This window comes from Coptis chinensis, chromosome 9 (assembly GCF_015680905.1).
Source record: "Coptis chinensis isolate HL-2020 chromosome 9, ASM1568090v1, whole genome shotgun sequence".
In the NCBI taxonomy this organism is placed as follows: Eukaryota; Viridiplantae; Streptophyta; class Magnoliopsida; order Ranunculales; family Ranunculaceae; genus Coptis; species Coptis chinensis.
The window spans coordinates 84,719,518-84,743,405 of record NC_141464.1 but is presented as its reverse complement, the minus strand read 5'-3'; the positions used below and the strand labels follow the sequence as shown (position 1 = coordinate 84,743,405).

The window sequence follows — 23,888 nt, the reverse complement described above, 5'->3', positions numbered from 1 at the left end:
TGAAACATAGGAAGATTGCTCGAAAGTATATTAGATGCTTGATTGCTAACGGGGAAGGTACAAGTTTATGGCATGATCCTTAGATATCCTCTATGTTGCTTATTCACAATGCACAAGCTAGAAATTTCATCCATGAACCAGATGATGCTAAAGTGAGTGATCTGATCACGAACGGTACTTGGAACGATAAGGTCCTCAACTTGCCAGACGGTGAGTTAAAATAAAAAATCTTGCAGACTTCCATCAACGTCAATATGGCTCAAGACTTGGTAGTGTGGACTGCTACAAGCTCAGGTAGGTTCTCCACAAAGTCAGCTTATATGTCCATCAAGAAGATGAGAGAAAAGGTTGGTTGGTATAAATTGGTGTGGGGCAAATACAATGTTCCGAAGCATTCTTTCATCACCTGGCAACTATTTGCAGGATGCCTGGCAACCCAAGATCGGCTGATTCATAGGAAACTTCTCTCTCATTCAGAGTGTTGTTTGTGTAACAAGCACCTTCCAGAAAGTTTGAAGCATCTTTTCTTCAATTGTGCTTTCACAATAAAGATTTGGGCTGTGGTCAAAGACAAACTAACGTTTGGGAGTGGTGCGCGAATCCTCTGGCCGAGTGGCGGTTTTAGCATAACTAGAACGGCCCGGATCTCGAGTGAGATAATCAGAGTTATGATTTGTGCAACTGTGTATGGGATTTGGAACGAGAGGAATAGCAGGAGGTTTAGGAACAAAGCTCACACTGCTGATTCGATTAGCAGATACATCATTGAGAAGATGAAAACTTACTTGCAGCGAAGTTATCAAGTCCATCGAGGACTCCTCGTCGGCGACAAAGGAATTTGATTAAGAGACTTGGAATTGAGATCAGCATAAGGCAGCGAGCGTATGAGCTAGTTAAGTGGACCAAACCACTATTTGGGTTCGTCAAGATTAATGCTGATGGATCGGTGACTGAAGACTGTGCCGGATATGGTGGTATTTTGAGGAACCATGAGGGGTCTCCTATACTCTTATACATGGGTAATGTGAACTTACGTTCGGTGATTATCCAAGAGATAAAAGGAATAGAGGCGGGTCTTCTGGCAGCTCTAAGTGTGAACTGTAATATGATTCTGGTTGAATCCAATTCTCTAAGAGCTGTCCAAGTGATAAACAGACAGGAGGTAAGTCCTTGGTACTGCCTCGATACAGTGGAAGCCATCTGGAGGCGGTTAGTGTGTCCCACGTGTATATGGAAAAGAATAGAGCGGCAGATTTGTTGGCCAAGTCTAGTACTACTCGGGATAGAATTTTTATCGCGTATTTTACTTCTAACATTACGTAGTACTTTTGTTAGCAACACAGAAGGGATTGTAGTGTCATTCCCTGCTTTAAAGACTTTTACACGGTAGAACTAAAAATGGACATTCCAGGCACAGATTTTCTCTCTACTTCATAATATTCGGCAAAGTTGGGAAACATTTAGAGTCGTGGAGATGAAAGACAGTCACAATATTTAAAATTGGTCTATCACGTTTGGACCTAAAAGTCCAAATTATCTACTGGAATATTCCACTCGACCACTCCAAGTAGAAGTTTTAAATCCTAATTGTCATCTAGGGAGAATTCGAGGACAACGAATTTTAATGAGTGTATAATCCTTTTAAAATTAGGACACCCCTTATGTCTATATAAATACAAGCTTCACCCTCTACCGTACCAATATTAAATCTTAGTTCAATTATGGCGAAGACAAGTTTAGTTCTCTTTTTGGTTCTGTCAAGTTTTTTTATTGCCCTTCTTCAATGTGATGCACGTACCCACAGATCAAGAACACAGCCACGCCCCCTTAGACCACAACCAGAACCACAAAGATGCAAGTACGATGGGATTTTTCAGTTTGGCGACTCAATTTCAGATACTGGAAATCAGATCCTTGAGCCTGCTGGTCCACGCTCTCCTTGCGCCCACAACCCTTATGGTCAGAAACTTATTGGTGAACCCACTGGTCGATGCTCCAATGGTCGTCTTATGATTGATTTTATTGGTAAGTGTATGTTTATTTAAAATTTCCTTTTTAACATGTTGCATGCATGGTATACTCTTGGGTTTGTGAACTGCCATGCGTGGTGAGTATGTTGACTGTTGTCGTAACCTTTTCGTAATCATAATCATAAGAAGGTGGGTCTGTTTTTTAATTACGAGCCTAGCAAAAGAATTCAAAACCAGACGTGAAAGTTAGGACAAAAAACGATACCCAGATTGAGGGGAGTCATAAGATAAAGCTACTGGGAGAATTTCTATATGTGTGCTGTTTTAAATAAATTTGGGTTTAATAGTATTTGGATGGATTGGATTAAAGGAGCTCTCACAAACATCAACGTCTCTATTCTTTGGAGGCTTTTGGTACACGAACCTCCCAAGAATACTGGCACCCATAACTGAACTACCACAAGATGGATTTCCCTAAGACACTTATTAATCGTTTGTTGATATATCATTGGGTACCTTATATTGTAGATACAGTTTAGTCATTATCGTGTGTATTAATTTGATGATTTTGCAGCACAAGCACTTGGTTTACTACTCGAAGCCGTACCTGGAACTTGGTTTACCTACTCCGAATCCGTACCTGGAACCTGGTGAACCTGCTGTTTCATTCAATCATGGAGTGAATTTTGCCGTAGCAGGATCAACAGCACTTAACACTTCAGTCTTGCTTCAGAACGGAATTCTTTCACCGGTCACCAATAGCTCTCTTCTTGTTCAACTGGATTGGTTCTTGGCCCATTACCAGAACCTCTGTGAGACTGCCAAAAGTAATGAGATTTATCATACTATTGAATTTTATATGAACTTTGAATACTTGTACAGTCTCATAACTAATTTATTTCTTTTATTGGTTATTTGTAGATTGCGAGACATATAACATACTCAAAGGGTCTCTCTTCATGGTGGGCGAAACTGGAGGTAATGATTACAACTATGCCTTTTTACAAGGTAAAAGCATCGAGGATGCCACTGCTTTAGTGCCTCTTGTGGTTAACAACATCAGAGACGTTGCCAAGGTAAGATTTTTTATTATATATATCAATAATATTGTTTGGAGATATATGTATTGCTGATTTACTACGTATAATTAATTTAAGCTAGCATGCAAAAGACTAACTGAAATTGCTTTGATATTGGGTGCTGGATGCAGAAACTGATTGACCTTGGAGCTACTCGATTAGTTGTTCCTGGGAATTTTCCAATTGGATGCTCACCTATGTACCTTTTACGCTTTTAAAACAACGATTCAACTTCTTACGATGACAAAGGTTGTTTGAAGGGTCTTAACACTTTTGCCAGGTATCACAATCAGTATCTACAAGATGCCTTGCAACAGTTAAGGTTAGAGTACCCTAATGTGGCAATAGTGTATGCTGATTACTATCAAGCTGCTGAATGGGTTCTTACCAATGCTCCACAACTTGGTAAGTTTATACACTGAATATGTCCGAAAGCAATGTCAAGTACTAATGAATTAATTCTAATATTAACTTCGTTTCTTTTTCTGAATTTTAGGATTTGAAACAAAGTCTATTCTAAAAGTATGTTGCGGAACTGGAGGTGACTACAACTTTAGTTTGATGAGTATGTGCGGGATGGAAGGAGTTTTTGCATGTTCTGATCCAGATCAATATATAAATTGGGATGGAGTTCACTTGACAGAAAAAGCATATCAGAGTATGGCTGATTGGCTTATTAAAAGTCAAGTATTCGAGTGCATTGTTTAGGACTTCAAGTTACAAAGATTTAGTCTTTTGTTTATGGTTTTAGACAATATTTAATTTACTGTCGTGTTAGGTTTTAAGTAGGAGCTCATAGTAGTTTGCTTCTGATTTAGGGAATGATGTTTCAACACCTGTCTACTGATTTGTTAAGGATATTTAAGACCTTCAAATTGTTTGATCTATTTTAAGAACTGGTTTTACATTATTATTAGTGATTTATATGATTTACATGAATGCATTAGTAACTCTTTATGATCTTAGAGGGGCACGTTAATTGAATTAAGGAGATGAGCTTTATGTTCGCAAGTTTTCATAGTTCCGTAACACATTTCTTGACCATTCTACACAAAGACGTACTGCGGTACTGGTTTGAAGTTGCCAAAAGAGGTTCTTGGGTCAAGTAGATACAATTAAGATGACATGCCTGATTTCATTGGGTGTGTGAATTGCGAGTTGCGCGCCTGATATGTTGTGAAGTTAGTCATGCAAGGAGCCAAACTAGTTAGGATGTTGCTGCCTACACATGCAATTGATATTAGTACCTCAAATATATTCTTTCAAGGTATAAGTGATCATGCACAAACGAAAAATATAGTGGTAATGTCATGACCCAAATTTCAAAATGACTGAATACCATAGACGCCACTACATCATAACAGGCTATTACTAACGACAAATTGTTGCAATGCTTAAAAAGCATTGCAAATAGAGCGTGGGTAAAGTGTTGGAAATATTTGTAACAGTTAAAAAGCGTTGCAAACCAAATTTTCCAACGGTTATTAACCGTTGCAGAGTGACAATTACTAACTGTTAAAAAACGTTGCAAACCAAATTTTCCAACTGTTATTAACCGTTGCAGATTCATAATTACTAACCATTAAAAAACATTGCGCATTTTGATTTGTAATAATTATTGATAAATGCTTTAACATTTATTTTTTGCTTTGCAACGGTGTACAATTGTTACTAATGTGTTGATATGGTAAAAAAAATTATTTTAATTTTTTTCCTGCCCTGAACCTCCTGGTTTCATATAGAAGCAAATAAAATTACCAATGCTTTTTCATACCATTTGACGAGTAAAATAAACATAATCAAATGCCTAAAAAAATATTATATTCATTGAACCATACATATAACTTCAAAAGAGTTTTGAGGGTTACAAATTCAGATTTACTAAGGGTTACAAGTTTTGAGGGTTACAAATTCAGATTTACTAAGGGTTACAAGTTTCTATACGATTTTCCAAACAATCCCGAATCTTCAAAATACAATAACAAGCTTTAGTGACGATGACTTCACTCAATAATTTCCTAGTGCCGCTCCACAAATCCTCTAATTCCAAAAAAATCACAAAACAAATAATGAACTCAAAAAAACAATCATACTAATTAAATCAATCAATTAACAAACTATCAACAATGACTCCACATATATGCTACCCAAAAAAACAAAAAATTACAAAATACTAACCGACCCTGAACTCAGCATATGATTTTACCACCGAAGCCAAAGAATAAGTTCCCATGCATAGTTGACGTTCTATAATCTCACTCAAGGGTCTGCCCTGACCTTGGGAACCTTGCTACTTGCTTTATAAAAGAAAAAAAGAAAGATAAAAGGAAACAGGTCCTAAGAGAGATATAAGAAAGATTCATCACACATACAAATGGGGTGCCTGTCAACCAACACCCCCCACACGCACACACAACAAGAGATCCCGCTGAATAAACTTCTGATTAGTAAAAACTACTTAGCAGACTTGAACTTGCAACCTCCTAGGTTCAAACTGCTTTGATACCATGTTGGGAACCAGTCGTTCTAAAAGCTCAAACTGTAGAGACTGGAAATAGATCATTGGTCAAACTGATGGTAGGTACACACCTCACCACATTCATGATACCTTAAGTGGGATCAAGTCACACCCATGGCACACACCACTGGAAAACAGTAACCAAGTTCAGATACGTCATCTATCCACCCAGAGGCAGTGTTGCAGGGTACAGACTGTTCGATTCACAGAATTCAAAAAAAGTCATTCTAGGACTCATCATTAGTCTTAAACAATCCAGACAAAAACTGATGTTTGTGTTCTTTCAAAGTTCATATAATGAAGTAAAGAAGCATCTGCTGAGAGAGGTCTGTGAGTTAGTCCCATTGACCTAGTTTCATAGGATTTATGAGCGCCTCACCAATATATCACTAATTTAAACATTTAGTTTAGACAAAATGTAAGTTAATGACATGTATTAAGAGATAACTGCAGAGGTGAAATCAGGATAGGTTGGCCACATTGGATTTTCATAGTGCTCAAAAATTCCTAACAGTTTGAATAGGCAATATATTACAAAATTACATATCAAACAAAAAAAAATAACAGCTTCAATAGGCAATACCGCAATATATTACAAAATTAAGAAAAAGACGACATCATGTGGCATACCTTCCTGGTTTGAATCACTGTATACTTCAACAAAGTCCCCACCACACATAGAAAACCCTTCAGTAATGCCGCACTGTTCACAAAAGTAAGTCAAAAGTTACTATCCTGGGCTCTTATGTTTACGTGTATGTTTATGTTCTTTTTAACAACAGAATAAAAAAAATGTGAAGATGTATTAGACTAGGTTACAAGGACATACACCAAAGGAGTGCAAGTTAACCAGCTAAAGAATAAATATGACTTGTAAAATAAGTTTTTGAAAATGCCTTCTATCATAATGGCTAAGAAAAATTAATAAGTTTCATTTTCATTTAAAAAAAAGGAAACTAAAATCTTATGTTATAATTTACATATTCCATTTCAATATGAGATGATCTGCAAGCATCTCGTAGTAAAGCCACTAGGAACTGGTTGTCCTTATGTGAGTGTCTCTTAGTAAAGCCACTAGTGTGTTTGCCCCACAACCAGTCCTTTTCATATACATTGTTGTGCCTCTCTCAAGCAAATAGGGCTTTTTGAGAAAAGTGGCCCTCAACAGGTTTCCAAACTTAAATTTCAAAGGTGGATTGATTCGTCAAGGCATTTTGATCAAGAAGTATGCTATCTCAGAGAAGACTAACTTGGATTGATCAGATGTTTTCTAATAATTTTTTGGTTTCCAATATCAATTTGGATTTAATTTCTTATTGTCCTCTTCCTAAAGAATTGTATTTGGATATTGATATACAGCAGAGATTGAATGAAACCTCAGGAAAGCTTGTATGAATACCTGGCAGGGTGAATATCTGGAAATGAAACGGCCCAAAGTTGGTCATTGTCTGAAAGAGAATTGCAATTGCTGTGGATCCAAGGATGAACTGTCCACTCCCCAACAGTTTCAGTGCTACTGGGGGGAGAGAGAGACAGAAAGAAAATAACAGTTTTAAAGAAAGTGGAATCCATGTAAATATAGAAGATGCATACAAAGGAGATATTTTTTAAAAAAAAAAATCACAGACTTCTTACTGGTTTAGAATAAACATAGAGCAGATCATCATATAGTATGAGAACTCATTTCCCTGGCTTATGAAACCTGTTTAGAAATATAAAAGAGACAGCCATTTATAAGGAAATTGCAAAAGATGATTTCCATTTACTACTGATTCAGTGTTAGATACAAACCAAGGCATGAAATCTCCAAAGTCAATCTCCCAAGTCTAGCACCAGGAACTAAACAGCAAGGAGGACTATAAAAATTATTCAATTAGTCAACTAAAATAAATAAATAAATTATGTGCTCACATGCTTTGGAAAATAGACAACAGTTTCCCATAGTTCTCTAAAGATAACAGTAGGAATCAAACTAGAATACCTGTCTTTAGATCGATTGGGAAATAGGCGATCAAGCTCTTCAAGAATAGGAGTGTAGCAATGATCCTGTTCTTTCTCTCCCTGCAATGAATATGCATAGTATAACGGAAATGAAAAAAGGGACATAAAAGCCTTGAGGCCCACATGAAAAAATAGAGATGGATAAGTACCTCTGATGCCCAATCTCTAACTATGTTTCTTATAATACATCGGACCTGCCAGGAGTATTTAACAATTACTAGTTAATAACTCTTGACTAAAGTAAAATTTGAAATGACTGGCTTAAGACAATCACGAGTAAAGTAAAAAGGTAAGCATCTTCTAATAACCACTTATATACATGTAGTTCAACACTGTATCTTGTTTCAATGCCAATATTTCATCTAAGAATCACTTTGAAATTTACCTTCATGATCTCTAAAACGGGTTCCAATGCCTGCAATCCCAGGTTTTCTCTGGCACAGATCTTGATCTTTGGTGCAGGAACAGGTCAGAGATGAATAGCTACAGAGTTAAGAACTTCTTTGTAATGATTAGACTTTAAAGAATGGTCAGAAAGCTGAGCAGTAAAAAGAATCTCTCTCATCACATAGTTTGCAGAACCACAAGTAGGGTGTCTTGTTCCCAAAATATATTCGAATTTCCTGATTGCATTCATTGCACACACAATTGCTGCATTTCAAAGGTGAATCAACCGGCTCCGAGTCCTGAAGAATTTAATAGCATTAGACGGCCTACCAAAAGCAGAACTTGTTTGAACTTAGTCATGCTCCAGCACCATAACTGCTGTGAGAAGCTGCAATGCAAGAGCATTTGTTACTTTATAGTTCTTACCAGTAAACAAATACTCATCAACTAGTAAAATAGCGGTGAAAGCTTGCATATGGTGGCACAACCGCTTTCTTCATTCCTCAAAAATTTGGAAACAAGGGGAGTTTGCATTTAGAAATGTTGGTTTAGTTTCTTCTTATACTCATACTCTTACGCTTCTGGGTAAGAGCAAAGCGTCTAGCCATGGCAGTGTTGTAAAAGCTCCTCATATGTTCTGAAAGTCTATGGATAGCTTGGAGATCACCAACCGCAGAAAGCTTCATAAGAAATGAGTCAAACTTCCGCTACGGAAATTGCATCCCCTTATTCACCACATCTTGCAAAAGAAAACAAGCATCCTTTACATTATTACAAGCAAACAACCCCTCAATCATTACACAGTAAGTTTAGATGTCTCGTGCACAGCCCCTCCTCTCCATCTCATCCCAAGTCTCAAATGCCCCATCTGGTTGGCCAACCTCAAAATACATTGCTATCAGCATATTAAATGTATGTACACTAGGCACACAACCCACTTCAATGATTCTCAGATAAAGCTTAAGTGCTTCATCTGCCTTCTTGAGGTTGCAAAGAACCTTAAGGAAACAGTTATAAGTGACAATATCAGCTGGGTATCCTTTGCTCCCCATATCTTCCAAAAATTTGTAAGCGTCTTCAATCTTTCCAGCTAAACACAATCCTTCAATGAGTTCTTTGTAGGTTGAAACATCAGGAAGACAACCGCTACTGCTCATATCTGTTATAAGTTTAAAGCACTCCTCCATTCTATCAGACTGAGCAAGAGCAATAATCATGATTGCGTAAGTCTTAGCAGTGGGTGATGACATTGTTGAACCTCGAGTCCTCATGAACTCAAAGAGGGCAACTGCCTCAGACACCATCCCAGCTCTGCAGAATGTGTCTATTGCAGTAGTATAAGTAAAATTATCAGGAGTATGACCCAATTTGATCATTTCTTCCAATACTTGCATTCCTCTCATAGGATTTCTTACCCTACACCACCCAAAGAACAAGATATTATATGTGTTTGCATCTGGCTTCACCCTGCTCTTAACCTTTTGAAACATGCCTTCGGCTTCTTCAACTAAACAACATTTGCACAAAGAATCTAACAACAAATTAAACGCATTGATCTCCGGCTGAGTCTTTACCCTTATTTTCTTCTTGTGCGTAAATTTCTGAAGATGTGTCAGATGTTTTTCCGTATATTTCCTCAATATAACAAGAAGCACATCAACAGGCACCATATTCTTGTCATTTCTCTTCATATAATCAAGTAAATCACAAACTATTCGAAACTGTTTTACCTTATACTTTGTGCTGGACAATATATCAATCATCTCATTAAATGTCTGAGGTTGATGTGCATAGTTTTCTTGATGACCCGCCCACGTAAAAAATCTAAACGCAATCTTTTCCTCGAAATGAAGTTTCCGAAGCACCTCGTTTACCAATTCCGTAGTTAATTTTACACCAACCAAGTCAAGAGCCCCATCCATACATTGTTCCGGCTTACAATTGCCCATAATAGTTTCATAAACCTTATCCAAACCAACACAATTCTCCTCTGTCGAACTTTCTAAGCAAAATGAGGTTGAAGAACAAAAAGGGGCAGTCTTTAAATGTTGAAAAGAATATGCTTTAGATGAAATGATGAGATTTGGAACAAAAGATGATATTAATAGTTTCAAATGGGCATTTGAAGAAACGACTCTTGTCCATGGGGTTGTTATAAATAAACTTAGATTTCTAAATGATGTAGAACAGCATATGATAGATGAACGCTTGACTACTGGAATGAATAAAGATTTAAACATTGAAGCTGTAACTAGCCAGGAATTGAAACAGAGGAAAGTGAAACGAGCTTTTGTTTTTTTGGGGGTATCAATTTTTGAGGGCTGTCAACTTTGATTATTTAGAATGCAAGTATTTGATGCATAGTTAAATAAAAATAATGAATATTTGGAAAAGCTTTCACAAATGAGTGTATTTATAGTAGAATAGAGGATATGTTGAGTGAGTTGATTTGTAATTATAGTAGAATAGAGGATATGTTGAGTGAGTTGATTTGTAATTATTATCGATCAAGCTTATTTAATGTGCTTTGGACTGAGGTTGAGAAACCGCATTCGAAATGACTGTTGGTGGTTTATGTTGTTTTAAGTATGGATTTGTAATAGGTTATATTAAAAGGATCGTCTTATTTCAATGTTTAAGATGCTTGAACGAGTTTACTATCTCTTTAATTTTTGTTTGGATAACCAATATGAAATTACATTATAATCTTAAACTGATATATACTTTAACCAATAATTCAATAATTTTTCTCAATAGGCAGTCAAAGTTTAAACTTTCCCTACCATTGGATTGGAGGTCACCGATAGTATTTGTGAGCATAGGTGCTCTACTAGTTGTTCTAATATCCCCTCCACTACACCATTTGGGCTATTTTGCAACCATTGGGATTTTTCATTACCAACACATACATCGGTTAGTTAATGCACCAACATTTAGTAACCGTTAGCAATACAAGTATCCGTTGGTAAATATTATGTAACGTTTATTGTATATTTTCTAACACTTGTGTATATGTTATAGAGTTGATAAACAAAAAGGGAAAATAATTAAATTGTCAAAAACAAAAATCACTTTGCTAAAAATATAACAAAAACTTAAGCGGGAAATAACGAAAATTTAAGCGGGATATTTTTTGCTCTAGCTGCTCATCTAAACCCCGATGCCCTAAAAAGGAGAAATCAATAACAAGTAAATGAAAAGGAAAAAAGAGAAAACAGTGGAGTGGTGTTGCCGTGCCGGCCAAGGTTTCGATTCCTTACTAGGTAAGCTATAAGGGTGCTGAGTTTGAAGTTATTGAAGCCCTATTAGAGGGAGAAATGCTAGTACGACAATCTCCCTTGTTTCGTTGACACATGCACACAGGTAAAGTGTAAACAATGCTTCTCACATGTAATTATTAGATATTATGCTTGTTATTTTGATTATTATTAATAAAGTGTAAACAATGCTTCTCACATGCTCCAGTAGGACATAGATTTGGGGTGAGAAAGTTGGAGCTCTAGCAGGGTATGTCTGCATTGTTACATGTACGTGTGTTTTCATCAGAATCCTTCCATTGACAAGACTTTGACTAACATGTTGTTTTATTCTTCCTTGAATCTGTGGATAGCAGTTGTATTTTCCTCTGTCATGTATATAATAATTTTGTGCCCCTCAATGTAGGATCTACGTGACTTCAACCAAGCTTTTAGTCACCATACAAGTTTCAGCTTGAGTGTAAGTGATTCTGACCATCTACTTCGGAAGGTTGAACCAGCTTATTCCTTTGTGGGAATGCATTGTATTTTTGACACTTGTAAATCTCCAGGTGCTTTTCTGATTGATTTGGAAACTGTTAATTCTTTCATTATCAATTTTTCTTAAGGCTGGATCATATGTGACGGGCAGGCTAGATCATATAGTGCTTTTGTAACAGATTGCCTAATTGAGGTTGATATATCACCTTAATTAGGTATTTGATAATACAGATAACCACTAAAAGCACACACACCAACAACAACCTCAAAATGAGCATGCCGATCCAGTGAATAAATGAATCAGTCTTTATCTTCCTTGCCCAAATGGAAACTTCACTTTCAGTTCGAGTTGCCGCAAAAGAATTTGTGGATGGAGTTACAACATTGTCCTACTTGTGGCGCCAAGGTGCAAAGATAATAAGCAAAACCCTCAACATAAGCACAACCATGCACATTTAATTTTGGGTACACCATGCAAAATGATCAAACAACCCCCGTATAAGGCTAACAATGTGATCCCCAAGTTTCGAAAATAGAGGGTTAGGTCACTTTGACAGCTGGAGCAAAATACTTGTTTTTTTTATTGGTAAAGAATGAAAACGTAACAAGCAACACTAACTGAGTTGAAACACCAGTCTCCTTAGCGTTCTAGCAACACTAACTGAGTTGAAACTCAATCATCAAAAAATTTATCCCATTGAAAGCGTTCTAGCAGCTGATTTTCAATTTGGATACGAGTCTAAAAATTCACAAATAATCCAAATTTTCACCCCATTGAAAAATTCTAGCAGCTTTAGTCCATACACCATAAACTGGTATTGTTCAACTACAGTCTACACTCTACATCATCAAATGTCGTGAACAATGATACAATAGCCATTACTATATCAAAACAAGGGAAGTAACTAAAACAAGGGAAGTAACTAACCTGTCCTTCAAGCTTGCAATGACGGGAGATGCCGGGGTGATCAATTTGGAGTTTGGAGTGTGGAGTTTTTGGAGTTTGGTTTCGGTTTCGGACACTGTTTGACGAAGGTTTGTAAACAAATTTCTGTTTTGTGTTTTGTTGGTTCATGGGCTGGGCTTTAAGGACGTGAACAGTAGAATGTCACTCTAAGTATGTCACGCTAAGAATGTCATCCTAGCCTAACCGTATATATATATATATATATATATTATATATACACACACACTTCTAGGATCAACTTGGTGTAGGACGCTCAGTCAAGTTCCAAGGCTCTCTCGAGCTACAACTTTCTCACTAATTGAGAACCTATACTTCTAGTATCAATTTAGTGCAGAAATCAGAATGCTTTCTTGAGCTACAATCTTCTTACTAATTAATTGAGGACCCACACTTCTAGGATCAATTCAATACTTGTCAAAGCGACATCATTTGCATATTCAGTCATTACCCCTTGTGTTTCCCACGTGTGGTATTAATTTCTCATTAGATTGTCCTACATAATAAGAACAACCTAATGAGAGGGGGCTGTGTGAGAGACTAATATACACAGCCAATGTATATTATACATGTTGTGGATAAACAACTGCGGAAACAACGTTATCCACTACAAATAAATCAACCCTACACAAGAATTGATCATTCTCTCTAGACAATACTTCAACACACTCCAAGTACCATCCCATCACTTCTCAATATCAACTAACAAGCATATAAAGTAAATAGAGAAGATAAATGCACAACCCTACACAAGGATTGATCATTCTCTCTAAACAAGACTTCAACACCCTCCAAGTACTATCCCATCACTTTTTAATATCAACTAACAAGCATATAAAGTAAATAGAGAAGATAAAAGCATACTCACACAAGACCAAGTTTTACGTGGTTCGGCAATTTGCCTACGTCCACACGGCGAGCCTTTGATAGATTAGATGTACTAGATACAAGATTACAAAGAGGAGCACTCAATACTCACTTAGAATGTATCACTCACACTCACAAAGAATGTTCACTCTCTTTTCTTCTTGGTTTAGTTCTCTCACAGTCTTTCTCACTTAGAAAAAAATTTCTCTCACAAAGAAAGGTTAAGTTTTTAGAAAAAATACTTTTCTTTTTGTACTAGACCGAAAACAATCGAAGACTCTGAATTTGATTGGAAGCGCGCCTTGGGCAAGGCATAGAGCCTGAAATTTCTCTACTTTTCAACTTCAACTTCTAGTATTGTGGGCGCGTGCGCCCCTTGGGCTTGGCTGTAGAAGAGTGCGTGCACACCCTCTTCTCTGACAGCAAAAAATGAACAGTACTAAAAAACAACAATACATGTGTCCAGCGCAACTCATCACAGAATTATACCAAGACCCCAGCCAGGTCGATTATACCAAGACCTCAACCAGGTCACTTATACCCATAGTTCATAATTCCGAACGAAACTCCGGAATTCCGAATATAGAGTCGAAATATCTGAAATTTCAAAAGAATTCGAAATTCCGAATATAATAGAGTCGAAATTTAATGGATTTCGGTTTTTGGATTTATCGGAATTCCGAGAATTCCGAAATCCCGAACTATGCTTATACCAAGACCTCAGCCAGGTCTTATAACGCTCATAGAAGTAAAAACAGCAATTCTATAACATCAGTTATGCACTCATTTAAGCTCATTGAAATCTAATAATTAAGAGGACCTGACCTGAGGAAAAGGAAGAGTCAAATACTACTACAAAAGCAAAAGGAGGAGGCTAGGAAAAGGAGGAGAGCTCCATGCTCACATTCTCTCCATCTTTAGTTTAATCACTCAATTCCAATATGAACTACGTCTGCTAACTTAATTCCAGTTCGCCAGAGAACTAGATACGTAACCAATTTGATCATTCGAATTTAGTTATAACATCATCTTCCCCGGTCATCTAGATTCGTAAGGTCACGACCAAAACACACTTTTACAATGTGCGTCATCCATCAAGTCTTTAGCACTATTTAGTATTTACATTATTAGCTCCGCTCATTTTTTTTTATCTCAGGTAAACCTCAAGTAAATACATCACACTCAAATTCACAATCAAGTTCACGTTATTAGCAACAGAAACCATATCCTCTTACCCATAAGTACCTCACAATCAAATTTAACGAGCAGCAAAAAGTTCTTGAAACTCCTTGAGAATAGTTACAATTGAATCAGTGGAGGTCATTAATTTGTAAACTGGTTCATAAATGTTGGTTACGTCTCTATTATTCTGTACTTATCAATAAAATTATAATGGTTTAGGACACTTAATTTTTATCGCGTATTTTACTTCAAACATTATGTAGTAGTTTTGTTGTAGTGTCATTTCCTGCTTTTAAGACTTTTACACGGTAGAACTAAAAATGGACATTTCAGGCACAGATTTTCTCTCTACTTCATAATATTCGGCAAAGTGGGTAACCATTTAGATTTTAGAGTCGTGGAGATGAAAAACAGTCACAAAATTGAAAATTGGTCTATCACGTTGGACCCAAAAGTTCAAATTATCTACTTGGAATATTCCACTCGACTACTCCAAGTAGAAGTTTTAAATCCTAATTGTCATCTAGGGAGAATTCGAGCATCATCAGGACAACGAATTTTAATGAGTGTATAATCCTGTTAAAACTAGGACACCCCTTATGTCTATAAATACAAGCTTCACCCTCTACCATACCCATATTAAATCTTAGTTCAATTATGGCGAAGACAAGTTTAGTTCTCTTTTTGGTTCTGTCAAGTTTTTTTATTGCCCTTCTTCAATGTGATGCCGAAGACCAGATAGATTTAGCTAGATATCCACGTACCCACATATCAAGACCACATGCACATAGACCACAGCCACAGAGATGCACCTACGATGGGATTTTTCAGTTTGGCGACTCAATTTCAGATACTGGAAATCAGATCCGTGAGCCTGCTGGTCCACGCTCTCCTTGCGCTCACAACCCTTATGGTCAGAAACTTATTGGTGAACCCACTGGTCGATGCTCCAATGGTCGTCTTATGATTGATTTTGTTGGTAAGTGTATGTTTATTTAAAATTTCCTTTTTAACATGTTGCATGCATGCATGTATACTCTTGGGTTTGTGAACTGCCATGCGTCCGTGGTGAATATGTTGACTGTTGTCGTCCAAAACACACACACAAAGAAAAAATAAAGACGGCTGGCTATAGAGTATAAAGGCACCGTATACTTTTGTCATAATATAAAGTGGGTCTGTTTTTTAATTACGAGCCAAGCAAAAGAATTCAAAACTGGACGTTTGTTGATATATCATTGGGCACTTTATATTGTAGATAGAGTTGTCATTATCGTGTGCAAATTAAAACCATGTATATTAATTTGATGATTTTGCAGCCCAAGCACTTGGTTTATCTACGCCGAATCCGTACTTGAAACCTGGTGTTTCATTCAGTAATGGAGTGAATTTTGCGGTAGCAGGATCAACAGCACTTAACACTTCAGTCTTGCTTCAGAACGGAATTCTTTCACCGGTCACCAATAGCTCTCTTCTTGTTCAACTGGATTGGTTCTTGGCCCATTACCAGAACCTCTGTGAGACTGCTAAAAGTAATGAGATTTATCATACTATTGAATTTTATATCAACTTTGAATACTTGTACAGTCTCATAACTAATTTATTTATTTTATTGGTTATTTGTAGATTGCGATGTATATAACATACTCCAAAGGTCTCTCTTCATGGTGGGCGAAACTGGAGGTAATGATTACAACTATGCCTTTTTACAAGGTAAAAGCATCGAGGATGCCACTGCTTTAGTGCCTCTTGTGGTTAACAACATCAGAGACGTTGCCAAGGTAAGATTTAGTTATATATATCAATAATATTGTTTGGAGATATATGCCATTATGTATTGCTGATTTACTACGTATAATTAATTTAAGCTAGCATGCAAAAGACTAACTGAAATTGCTTTGATATTGGGTGCTGGATGCAGAAATTGATTGACCTTGGAGCCACTCGATTAGTTGTTCCTGGGAATTTTCCAATTGGATGCTCACCTATGTACCTTACGCTCTTTAAAAACAACGATTCAACTTCTTACGATGACAAAGGTTGTTTGAAGGGTCTTAACACTTTTGCCATGTATCACAATCAGCATCTACAAAATGCCTTGCAACAGTTAAGGTTAGAGTACCCTAATGTGGCAATATTGTATGCTGATTACTATCAAGCTGCTGAATGGGTTCTTACCAATGCTCCACAACTTGGTAAGTTTATACACTGAATATGTCTGAAGCAATGTCAAGTACTAATGAATTAATTCTAATATTAACTTCGTTTCGTTTTCTGAATTTTAGGATTTGAAACAAAGTCTATTCTTAAAGTATGTTGCGGAACTGGAGGTGACTACAACTTTAGTTTAATGAGTATGTGCGGGATGGAAGGAGTTTTAGCATGTTCTGATCCAGATCAATATATAAATTGGGATGGAGTTCACTTGACAGAAAAAGCATATCAGAGTATGGCTGATTGGCTTATTAAAAGTCAAGTGTTCGAGTGCGTTGTTTAGGACTTCAAGTTACAAAGATTTAGTCCTTTGTTTATGGTTTTAGACAATATTTAATTTACTGTCGTGTTAGGTTTTAAGTACGAGCTCGTAGTAGTTTGCTTCTGATTTAGGCAATGATGTTTCAACTCCTGTCAACTGATTTGTTAAGGATATTTAAGACCTTCAAATTGTTTGATCTATTTTAAGAACGTATGGTTTTATATTATTACTGATTTATATGATTTACATGGATGCATTAGTAACTCTTTATGATCTTAGAGGCGTACGTTAATTGAATTAAGGAGATGAACTTTATGTTCGCAAGTTTTCATAGTTCAGTAACACATTTATGTTGTGAAGTTGTCATGCAAGGAGCCAAACTAGTTGGCAATTGATATTAGTACTTTTTTCTATTCAAAACAAATTTTCAACAATAAAGACTACATAGCAAAATGAAATTTGTACGAGTATGTTGTTCACTAGGATTTCTTTCAGTCATTTGTATAAGGTGGAAGAAACTGGCGTTCTTCTTTGCATTACCTCATTTGAGTGAAGTAGTAACTTTTAGCAATCTAACTCTCTATTATATAGAACTCCTGTACTGCATTTCCTTGTGAAGACTGAAGACTAAGCTAAAATTAGTTAAACGCATTCTTAGTATGAACCAAACGCATTCTTAGTATGAACCGTTACTGTATTTCACTCATAACATGTTAACTTCTCACAGGAATTATTCATAGCAATTAGATATGAGCTCTTATATGGACAGCTGCAGGATTTGATCCAAGTACCCAAACCATTTCATGATTTAAAAATCATCAATAAGTTTCACCTTGGTATATTCACAACTCAACAACTTGTTGAACCAGAGAGGAACTGCTACAAGAGAAACTGAGTCTCCAATTACCATCGAATCAAAATGACCAACAAACCTTATGGCATTCACACTGATTGAAACATAAAAGAAAACCTAACACCCAACAACATCCTGAAACTGGGAGAGGCTGAAAAAATAAGTTAATATAGCTAGAATAAATAATGAATGCATGAAGTACCCTGCTACTTGTCCTCCCAAGCTTACTACCGAACCACATTGATTAATGACATGCAAGTATGCAACACATTCCACAGTAAGCTAGGGTCCTTTGACTCAAACAAAGAAACCGAAAAATCTTTAACAACTTTTTGTCAAGTAGTCTTCAGCTGCCTTTAGATTGACTGATTTTCTCATAAGGTTTTGATGGGGGAAGCGTTCCAAAGACCCTGTCCCACAGTGCAGATGTGATGCCAAAGCCCTTGTCCTGAATTCTGAAGTGATGATTCAAGTGATATCTCTGCAAAATACGTGAAAATTAACATTCTGTTAGTAGTGTTCATCTATATCTCTCTTATTAACATTCGTTTATTTTTCGTTAACTAGATGGGAAATTATGGTCCCCCACCCCCAAATACACACAAGAAAAAGTCAAATTGGGTTTACCGTGTTTTTTATTTTGTGTATTTGGGGGGTGGTAATACTCATTAACCCTTATTTTTATTTATATATTTCATATTTTATAATATTATTGTAATATTCCTTCATCCTTTTGCTTTTCTCTAGGTAAAATATGCTATTTTATCTGTCAAACGAGAACAAAATATCCAAGGCACGTTTAAATTCGAACGAGAGACCAAAATCCATGTTGCAGTAATCTACATCATGTAGTCTCTTTCAGGGAAGACCCTATTCATCCAATGAATCATCTATTCTTGCTGATTACATATAGAAAAACTGATAATAAAAATAAATAAAAATAGAAGAGAGAGACAGCAAGACAGAGAGAACTAACTCTTGCTATAATTTCACTGAAGGGTTTTGAAGAATAACTCTATTTCCTTATCTCACCTTCAGGTGTTTATGTACATCATTTGAAGGCTGCCCATGGTGCAGGTAGTAGTGGGTGCAATCATATATAACATAGCCCAATAAGCCACCTCCAACCAAAGCAGGCGTAGTGGTAGGAGTCGATATGAGCTTGACCAGGTTCCAAAACTAGCAGACAGAGCAAAATGAATTAGAAGATGCAATGAATCAAGGCAATAATATGTATATCACAGTAAAATCTGTGAGAAAGTATTAGAAACAAGATGTGATTAGATACTGATGAATCAGACATCGATACTCAGTAATGTATGAGAGGTTTTATATTGAGAGGAAGCAGTCATGAAGTCTTCCTCACTTTTAAAGAGCAGAATGACCAAGGTTAAAGAAAACACATTGGGGCATAGGCCTCAAGGCACACTTGTGCCATGAGGGTTAAGCCTTAAGACTTTATACACATATACTTTGAGGCTACACCTCAATGGTGTGAGGCGTGCACTTTGAGGAATACGTCTTGAGGCTTAGTAAGGCTCAGCCTCACTGGAATTAGGGTTTTACCCCAGCCAAACCATTTTTTTCTACTTTCTTTCATTTTTTCACTGTTTTGACAACTTAGCCTCTAATAAGCTCTTTAAAGACTATGTAATCTATGTAATGTTATGTGAGCATCCAAACACCTTATTCTGTTAGAAGTCAGCAAACTCCATCATCAAACCCCCATTTTCTCTCTTGCAATGTTTTCAACATAAAAAGCTATGTGTCAATCAGTGAGCGTCTTTAAGTCGATGTGTCTATGTGAGTCAGTGAGTGTCTACTGTCTAGTGACCTGTAACTATGTCTATGTTTGAGACTTGTTTTCACTAGTTAAGTACTTAAGTATTTGCATTTTAGTAGTATGCTATAGTAATTTTATCTTGTTTCTCATTTTTCTGAATTCACAGCTATTTTTTCTTATATATATATATAATTGAGGCTTAAGCCTCATGTCTCTTATGAGTTTTTTTTTTTAAAACACTGGCATTGACTAGTAACTTTTCCATAATAATAAAAAAAAACACTAAAAACACTATTTCCATGATAGTAGGAAAACTAACTGGATATAAAAGAATAGCTGTTGCTGTAGGAGGGAAAACGAGGCGCAATCCATCCATGGGATGCTTATGATGGCAACCATGAAGAAGATAATGAATGGTATTTCCCCTGCAGCAAGTTGCCATTAGTTTAGTCAATACAGGTATACAACAATTCATATTAATTCAAGATAAAGCTATATTTAAAAGGAATGAGATTATGCAGACACAGCAATAAATTAACGGACCAGTAGCTCGTCGTCTCAATATGGAAAAGGAAGCGGTGCACACAATATTCCAACAATGTCCATATAAGTATCCCTCCAGCAACCAACAAGACTAACTTCGAACCGTGACGTCCCATTTGGAAGGATTTGAACACAGCCCAACATACAACTGGTAGCCAAATGACTGGAATAGCCCACCAGACTGTAATGGGTCAAGAACTGTTTTGTTTACAATGTCAACGAGTCAGGAAAATGATGATTATGCACTTGAAATATGGATATGCACAAGGAGAGGAACAAATTGGTACCTCCCAGAAATCACTGGTAAAAAACCTTGGCCCTTCCCTGCTGACAATAGGCTGATGAACCCATTCCTGGTAAGCTTCTCCCAGATAGCCGACCTACGAACAGGTTAGATGAATAAGATCCCACGGTTCATATCAATGTATAATCCTTATTTACGACAAGGAACAGACCCAAATCCCCAACAAGAAAATTTCTCTTCTTTATATGTACTATCAAAAAGCAAAGTAATATACTATTTCATTGGTGTATTCTCGGAGTACCCGCATCCTAATTTTTCAATATTTCCGTACAAAGCTTGTGTCCATGTCAGTGCTTCCTTGTTTATAGGTTGAAGAATGGCATTTATTGACCTTGAAAATAGTGGCACATGAATGCTAATTCACAGATGTTCAACACCTTTGAAAGATGCTTCTGCATGCTTCTTGTGAAACAAATGAACAGAATGAAATCTTTGTAACTTTGAATGAAGTGTATATAAAATTAAGAACTTTAGCAAGGTGAACAGAGCCGGTGTGATTTGGTGCTCATTTACCAACAGAGTTGAGAAGTTAACTCGAAAGACTTGGCGTACGATGTGACTGAATATTCAGTCTAGGCTATGACGGACATAATTTTTGTTTTTTTGGTTGGTATGAAGGACATAATGACTTGAATGTGAAATCTAGAGACCACCTAAGCCAATATGCGGTGGAAAAAGACACACGGTGCCTTCCCCTTCTTGACTTACTGGGTCTCTGTTCTTGGTAGGCACTTAGCATTTAGCATAGAAGCTGTTCAGACCTTTCAATCTGGACCGCACTTTCACTGAACAAAGCCTTTGTATTGTACAGTGAACTATTTTTGGTGGCATCATATCTAAAGTTTAACATGAAAATAAAAATAAATTCCACAAGCAAATGGAACAAGCAGATTGTAATGGCACATATAGGACTTCCAGAAAAAACGTAAGATATTATGAAATAGAAAATTTTAAATAAAGAGGTCAAAACAATGAAATCTAACCTGGTAGACAAGTGGTTTATTGAGATCAACAATATATGCCTGTGCAACCATCTTATCCCCTTATCATGCAACTGGACAATCATAATATATATATACAAGTTGGTTAGGTCCAAAATAAAAACAAGATAAGTAGATACAAAGAAAACGAAAAAAGATAATGAACTCCGCAACACATAAAGAAGGCACAACTACAAACATAGCTAGTAATCCTCCGTTTTATACACGTTTTACCGTATAATACGAATAATAAGACCAACGTTTCAAACCTAAGGATTAATACTCGAATTCTATGATCCAGGCTTATAATTGCCCAATAATACGGTCCGTATTTTTTAAATGAAAAAAACACACTACAATTTGGGCAAAATATTACTTTCTAAACTTATAATGCAACAAAATATATTATACCCGTATAAAACACGAATTATATGTTTGACATTTTTTTCGGCCGAATTTTTTAACGAATTAGAATCCAAATTTTCGGATTTTTGATGAATAATTTTCGTACAGAATTTTTGCCCGTCCACGAATTTACTAGCTATGACTACAGATGGCATAGAATACTGATTGTCGGTTTTTATGTTCTCCTCATAACAAATATACAACCCCTCTATTCATTCACATGCACCAAATCAACCAAACTAAATCCATGCATTAAAATTCAGCTCAATTTCATTCCCATTATAATGGGCAATCCAATTTTTCCATTTCTTGCATGTACATACATTGCCAAGTCAAATAAATTGACTTTTCTAACATTTCATTTCCCTTGTTAATAAATAAATAAATGTCCTTTTCCATGAATCACTCTCAAAACTTATAAAACTTTTCATACATAACCAATATACATGCAAAAAAAACCAAAAAAAAGCCCAGATCTAAAGAAAGCCTAACCTGTGGAGAAATGCCAGGCCGATCTAAAGGAGAGAAGCACCCAATAAAATTCAACACCAACTAATTTTTTAAGTTGCTCTCCTCCTTTTTTTTTTTTTTTTTTTTTTTTTTGAAATGACTCAAATGAGAAGAAGAAATAAAAAGGGAAGGAGGAGAGTGAGTGACGGAGATTATATATATTATTATATTATATATTATATATATATTAAATAAATGATGGACGACAGATAGAAAACCAATCTCAGCCGTTTATATTATTTTTTTGCCAGCTTGCCAGCTAGACATTGTCATGTTACTTTACATATAATAGAAAAAAGATGCTGCCCCTTAATGTGACATATAACATTCCATTTTCTAAACAAGTTCCTTTCAATATAATTGACAGTTGTTTATTAGAAGTGACTAAAAAAATGGAAATAGAATAAAAATGAGTTACTTTCAGGAACATTGAGTAATGCATTTACAAAAAGTTTATATTCTGATTCTTACTATAAAAATGGAAATAGAACAAAAATGAGTTACTTTCAAGGAACATTGAGTAATGCATTTACAAAAAGTTTATATTCTGATTCAATTTGAGGAAAATAGAAGTATGGTACATAACTTTTTGAGCTAGTGGTGTTGTATCTATCATGGTGGCATTTCTGCAAATAGTGTCAATTACGGGGGAAAGTTTTGGTAGTTTTGCAGTTTTTTTTTAATAAAAAAATAAATTGGTCAATTTCATGGGCTCCGTTTCACTCAACAATTTAAAATTTGCCATGTGCACAAAACTAATTTCGTTGTAGAATAGATTTATATTTAAACTATTATAAAGATAGCGACCCTCAATTACACTCCCACAACAGTGAAATAGTATTTTTTTTAATATAATTCTAAATCTCTTCATCCATTTTTTATTATTGTATCTTTTATTTTTTAGTTGATAATATTGCATTTCTATGCTTTGAGCAAAGTTATTGTATTAATTATTGTACCTCTTGCTTTTTAGTCAATTGACGATATTGTATATCTATGCTTTAAGCAAAACGCACGAATCCTTCTATGGTTGTGCGTGAATCAATCTAGTACATAGAAAAATGGGGGAAAAAAAAGAATGCTATTATGCTATTCTGAAATGTAAAGGTGACAGTCAGTTCACTTTCACATTCTTGGATATTTTGTACACATGATATGAGTGAGTTGAGCCCCCTAGTGTCAGTGCCTCAGACATCAATACACTCAACTAAAACACTAGCACAACAGACATTTTGTACAACAAAAATACAACACTTTAGGAATCTGAATATTTGATGATCTCAACAAAGCAGACCCAAAACTAAATAGTTTGTACACATGATATGATCA

At 36.0% G+C, this 23,888-nt stretch overlaps 5 protein-coding genes and 1 pseudogene across 7 annotated transcripts; 3 read left to right on the top strand and 3 right to left on the bottom strand.

Moving 5' to 3' along the window:
- The first annotated feature begins 254 nt into the window (after positions 1-254).
- LOC147479033 (uncharacterized) lies at positions 255-3,901 on the top strand. Its single transcript, XM_086586321.1, has 6 exons — positions 255-294; positions 792-1,162; positions 2,545-2,797; positions 2,892-3,046; positions 3,181-3,454; positions 3,546-3,901. The coding sequence occupies exons 1-5, from the start codon at positions 255-257 to the stop codon at positions 3,265-3,267; spliced, it is 906 nt and encodes a 301-aa protein (XP_086442447.1). The 3' UTR covers positions 3,268-3,454; positions 3,546-3,901.
- On the top strand, positions 3,290-3,757 carry LOC147479034 (acetylajmalan esterase 1 pseudogene; annotated as a pseudogene).
- A 952-nt stretch (positions 3,902-4,853) lies between the features above and the next one.
- LOC147479032 (uncharacterized) lies at positions 4,854-8,631 on the bottom strand. Of its 3 annotated transcripts, none has more exons than XM_086583923.1 (9): positions 8,382-8,631; positions 7,954-8,254; positions 7,718-7,762; positions 7,549-7,628; positions 7,359-7,423; positions 7,203-7,269; positions 6,967-7,083; positions 6,198-6,270; positions 4,854-5,089 (listed from the first exon to the last, which is right to left on the bottom strand). In XM_086583923.1, the coding sequence occupies exons 2-9, from the start codon at positions 7,957-7,959 to the stop codon at positions 5,057-5,059; spliced, it is 486 nt and encodes a 161-aa protein (XP_086440049.1). In that variant the 5' UTR covers positions 7,960-8,254; positions 8,382-8,631; the 3' UTR covers positions 4,854-5,056. The 3 variants fall into 3 exon arrangements, with proteins under 3 accessions (XP_086440049.1, XP_086440050.1, XP_086440048.1); XM_086583924.1 differs by having other exon boundaries at positions 6,967-7,080; positions 8,382-8,522; XM_086583922.1 differs by lacking the exons at positions 4,854-5,089; positions 8,382-8,631 and adding an exon at positions 5,520-5,761 and having other exon boundaries at positions 6,967-7,080; positions 7,954-8,151.
- A 133-nt stretch (positions 8,632-8,764) lies between these two features.
- On the bottom strand, positions 8,765-10,308 carry LOC147479031 (uncharacterized). Its single transcript, XM_086583921.1, has one exon. It carries the CDS (start codon positions 10,193-10,195, stop codon positions 8,765-8,767), a length of 1,431 nt encoding a protein of 476 aa, XP_086440047.1. The 5' UTR covers positions 10,196-10,308.
- Positions 10,309-15,338: 5,030 nt separating this feature from the next.
- Positions 15,339-17,379, top strand: LOC147479030 (acetylajmalan esterase 2-like). The gene is made up of 5 exons (XM_086583826.1): positions 15,339-15,684; positions 16,025-16,237; positions 16,332-16,486; positions 16,627-16,900; positions 16,991-17,379. The coding sequence occupies exons 1-5, from the start codon at positions 15,363-15,365 to the stop codon at positions 17,200-17,202; spliced, it is 1,176 nt and encodes a 391-aa protein (XP_086439952.1). The 5' UTR covers positions 15,339-15,362; the 3' UTR covers positions 17,203-17,379.
- Positions 17,380-17,958: 579 nt separating this feature from the next.
- On the bottom strand, positions 17,959-22,699 carry LOC147479029 (dihydroceramide fatty acyl 2-hydroxylase FAH1-like). Its single transcript, XM_086581805.1, is given in 6 exon segments — positions 17,959-18,515; positions 19,067-19,213; positions 20,137-20,242; positions 20,361-20,740; positions 21,648-21,718; positions 22,542-22,699. Coding segments are annotated over 5 exon segments (819 nt in total). The 5' UTR covers positions 21,699-21,718; positions 22,542-22,699; the 3' UTR covers positions 17,959-18,380.
- Positions 22,700-23,888: the final 1,189 nt, after the last annotated feature.

What these genes read in the sequence shown, in the direction of transcription:
- LOC147479033 (XM_086586321.1), top strand. Translation starts at nt 255, where the DNA reads ATGGCTCAAGACTTGGTAGTGTGGACTGCTACAAGCTCAG. An exon ending in GTGGACTGCTACAAGCTCAG is followed by an intron (nt 295 to 791) that starts GTAGGTTCTCCA and finishes ACTTACTTGCAG; the next exon opens with CGAAGTTATCAAGTCCATCG. An exon ending in CCTCTGTGAGACTGCCAAAA is followed by an intron (nt 2,798 to 2,891) that starts GTAATGAGATTT and finishes GGTTATTTGTAG; the next exon opens with ATTGCGAGACATATAACATA.
- LOC147479032 (XM_086583922.1), bottom strand. An exon ending in TTTGGAGATTTCATGCCTTG is followed by an intron (nt 7,270 to 7,358) that starts GTTTGTATCTAA and finishes ATTTCTAAACAG; the next exon opens with GTTTCATAAGCCAGGGAAAT. An exon ending in TCTATGTTTATTCTAAACCA is followed by an intron (nt 7,081 to 7,202) that starts GTAAGAAGTCTG and finishes TCCCCCCAGTAG; the next exon opens with CACTGAAACTGTTGGGGAGT.
- LOC147479031 (XM_086583921.1), bottom strand. Translation starts at nt 10,195, where the DNA reads ATGTTTAAATCTTTATTCATTCCAGTAGTCAAGCGTTCATCTATCATA.
- LOC147479030 (XM_086583826.1), top strand. Translation starts at nt 15,363, where the DNA reads ATGGCGAAGACAAGTTTAGTTCTCTTTTTGGTTCTGTCAAGTTTTTTT. An exon ending in TCTTATGATTGATTTTGTTG is followed by an intron (nt 15,685 to 16,024) that starts GTAAGTGTATGT and finishes ATGATTTTGCAG; the next exon opens with CCCAAGCACTTGGTTTATCT. An exon ending in CCTCTGTGAGACTGCTAAAA is followed by an intron (nt 16,238 to 16,331) that starts GTAATGAGATTT and finishes GGTTATTTGTAG; the next exon opens with ATTGCGATGTATATAACATA.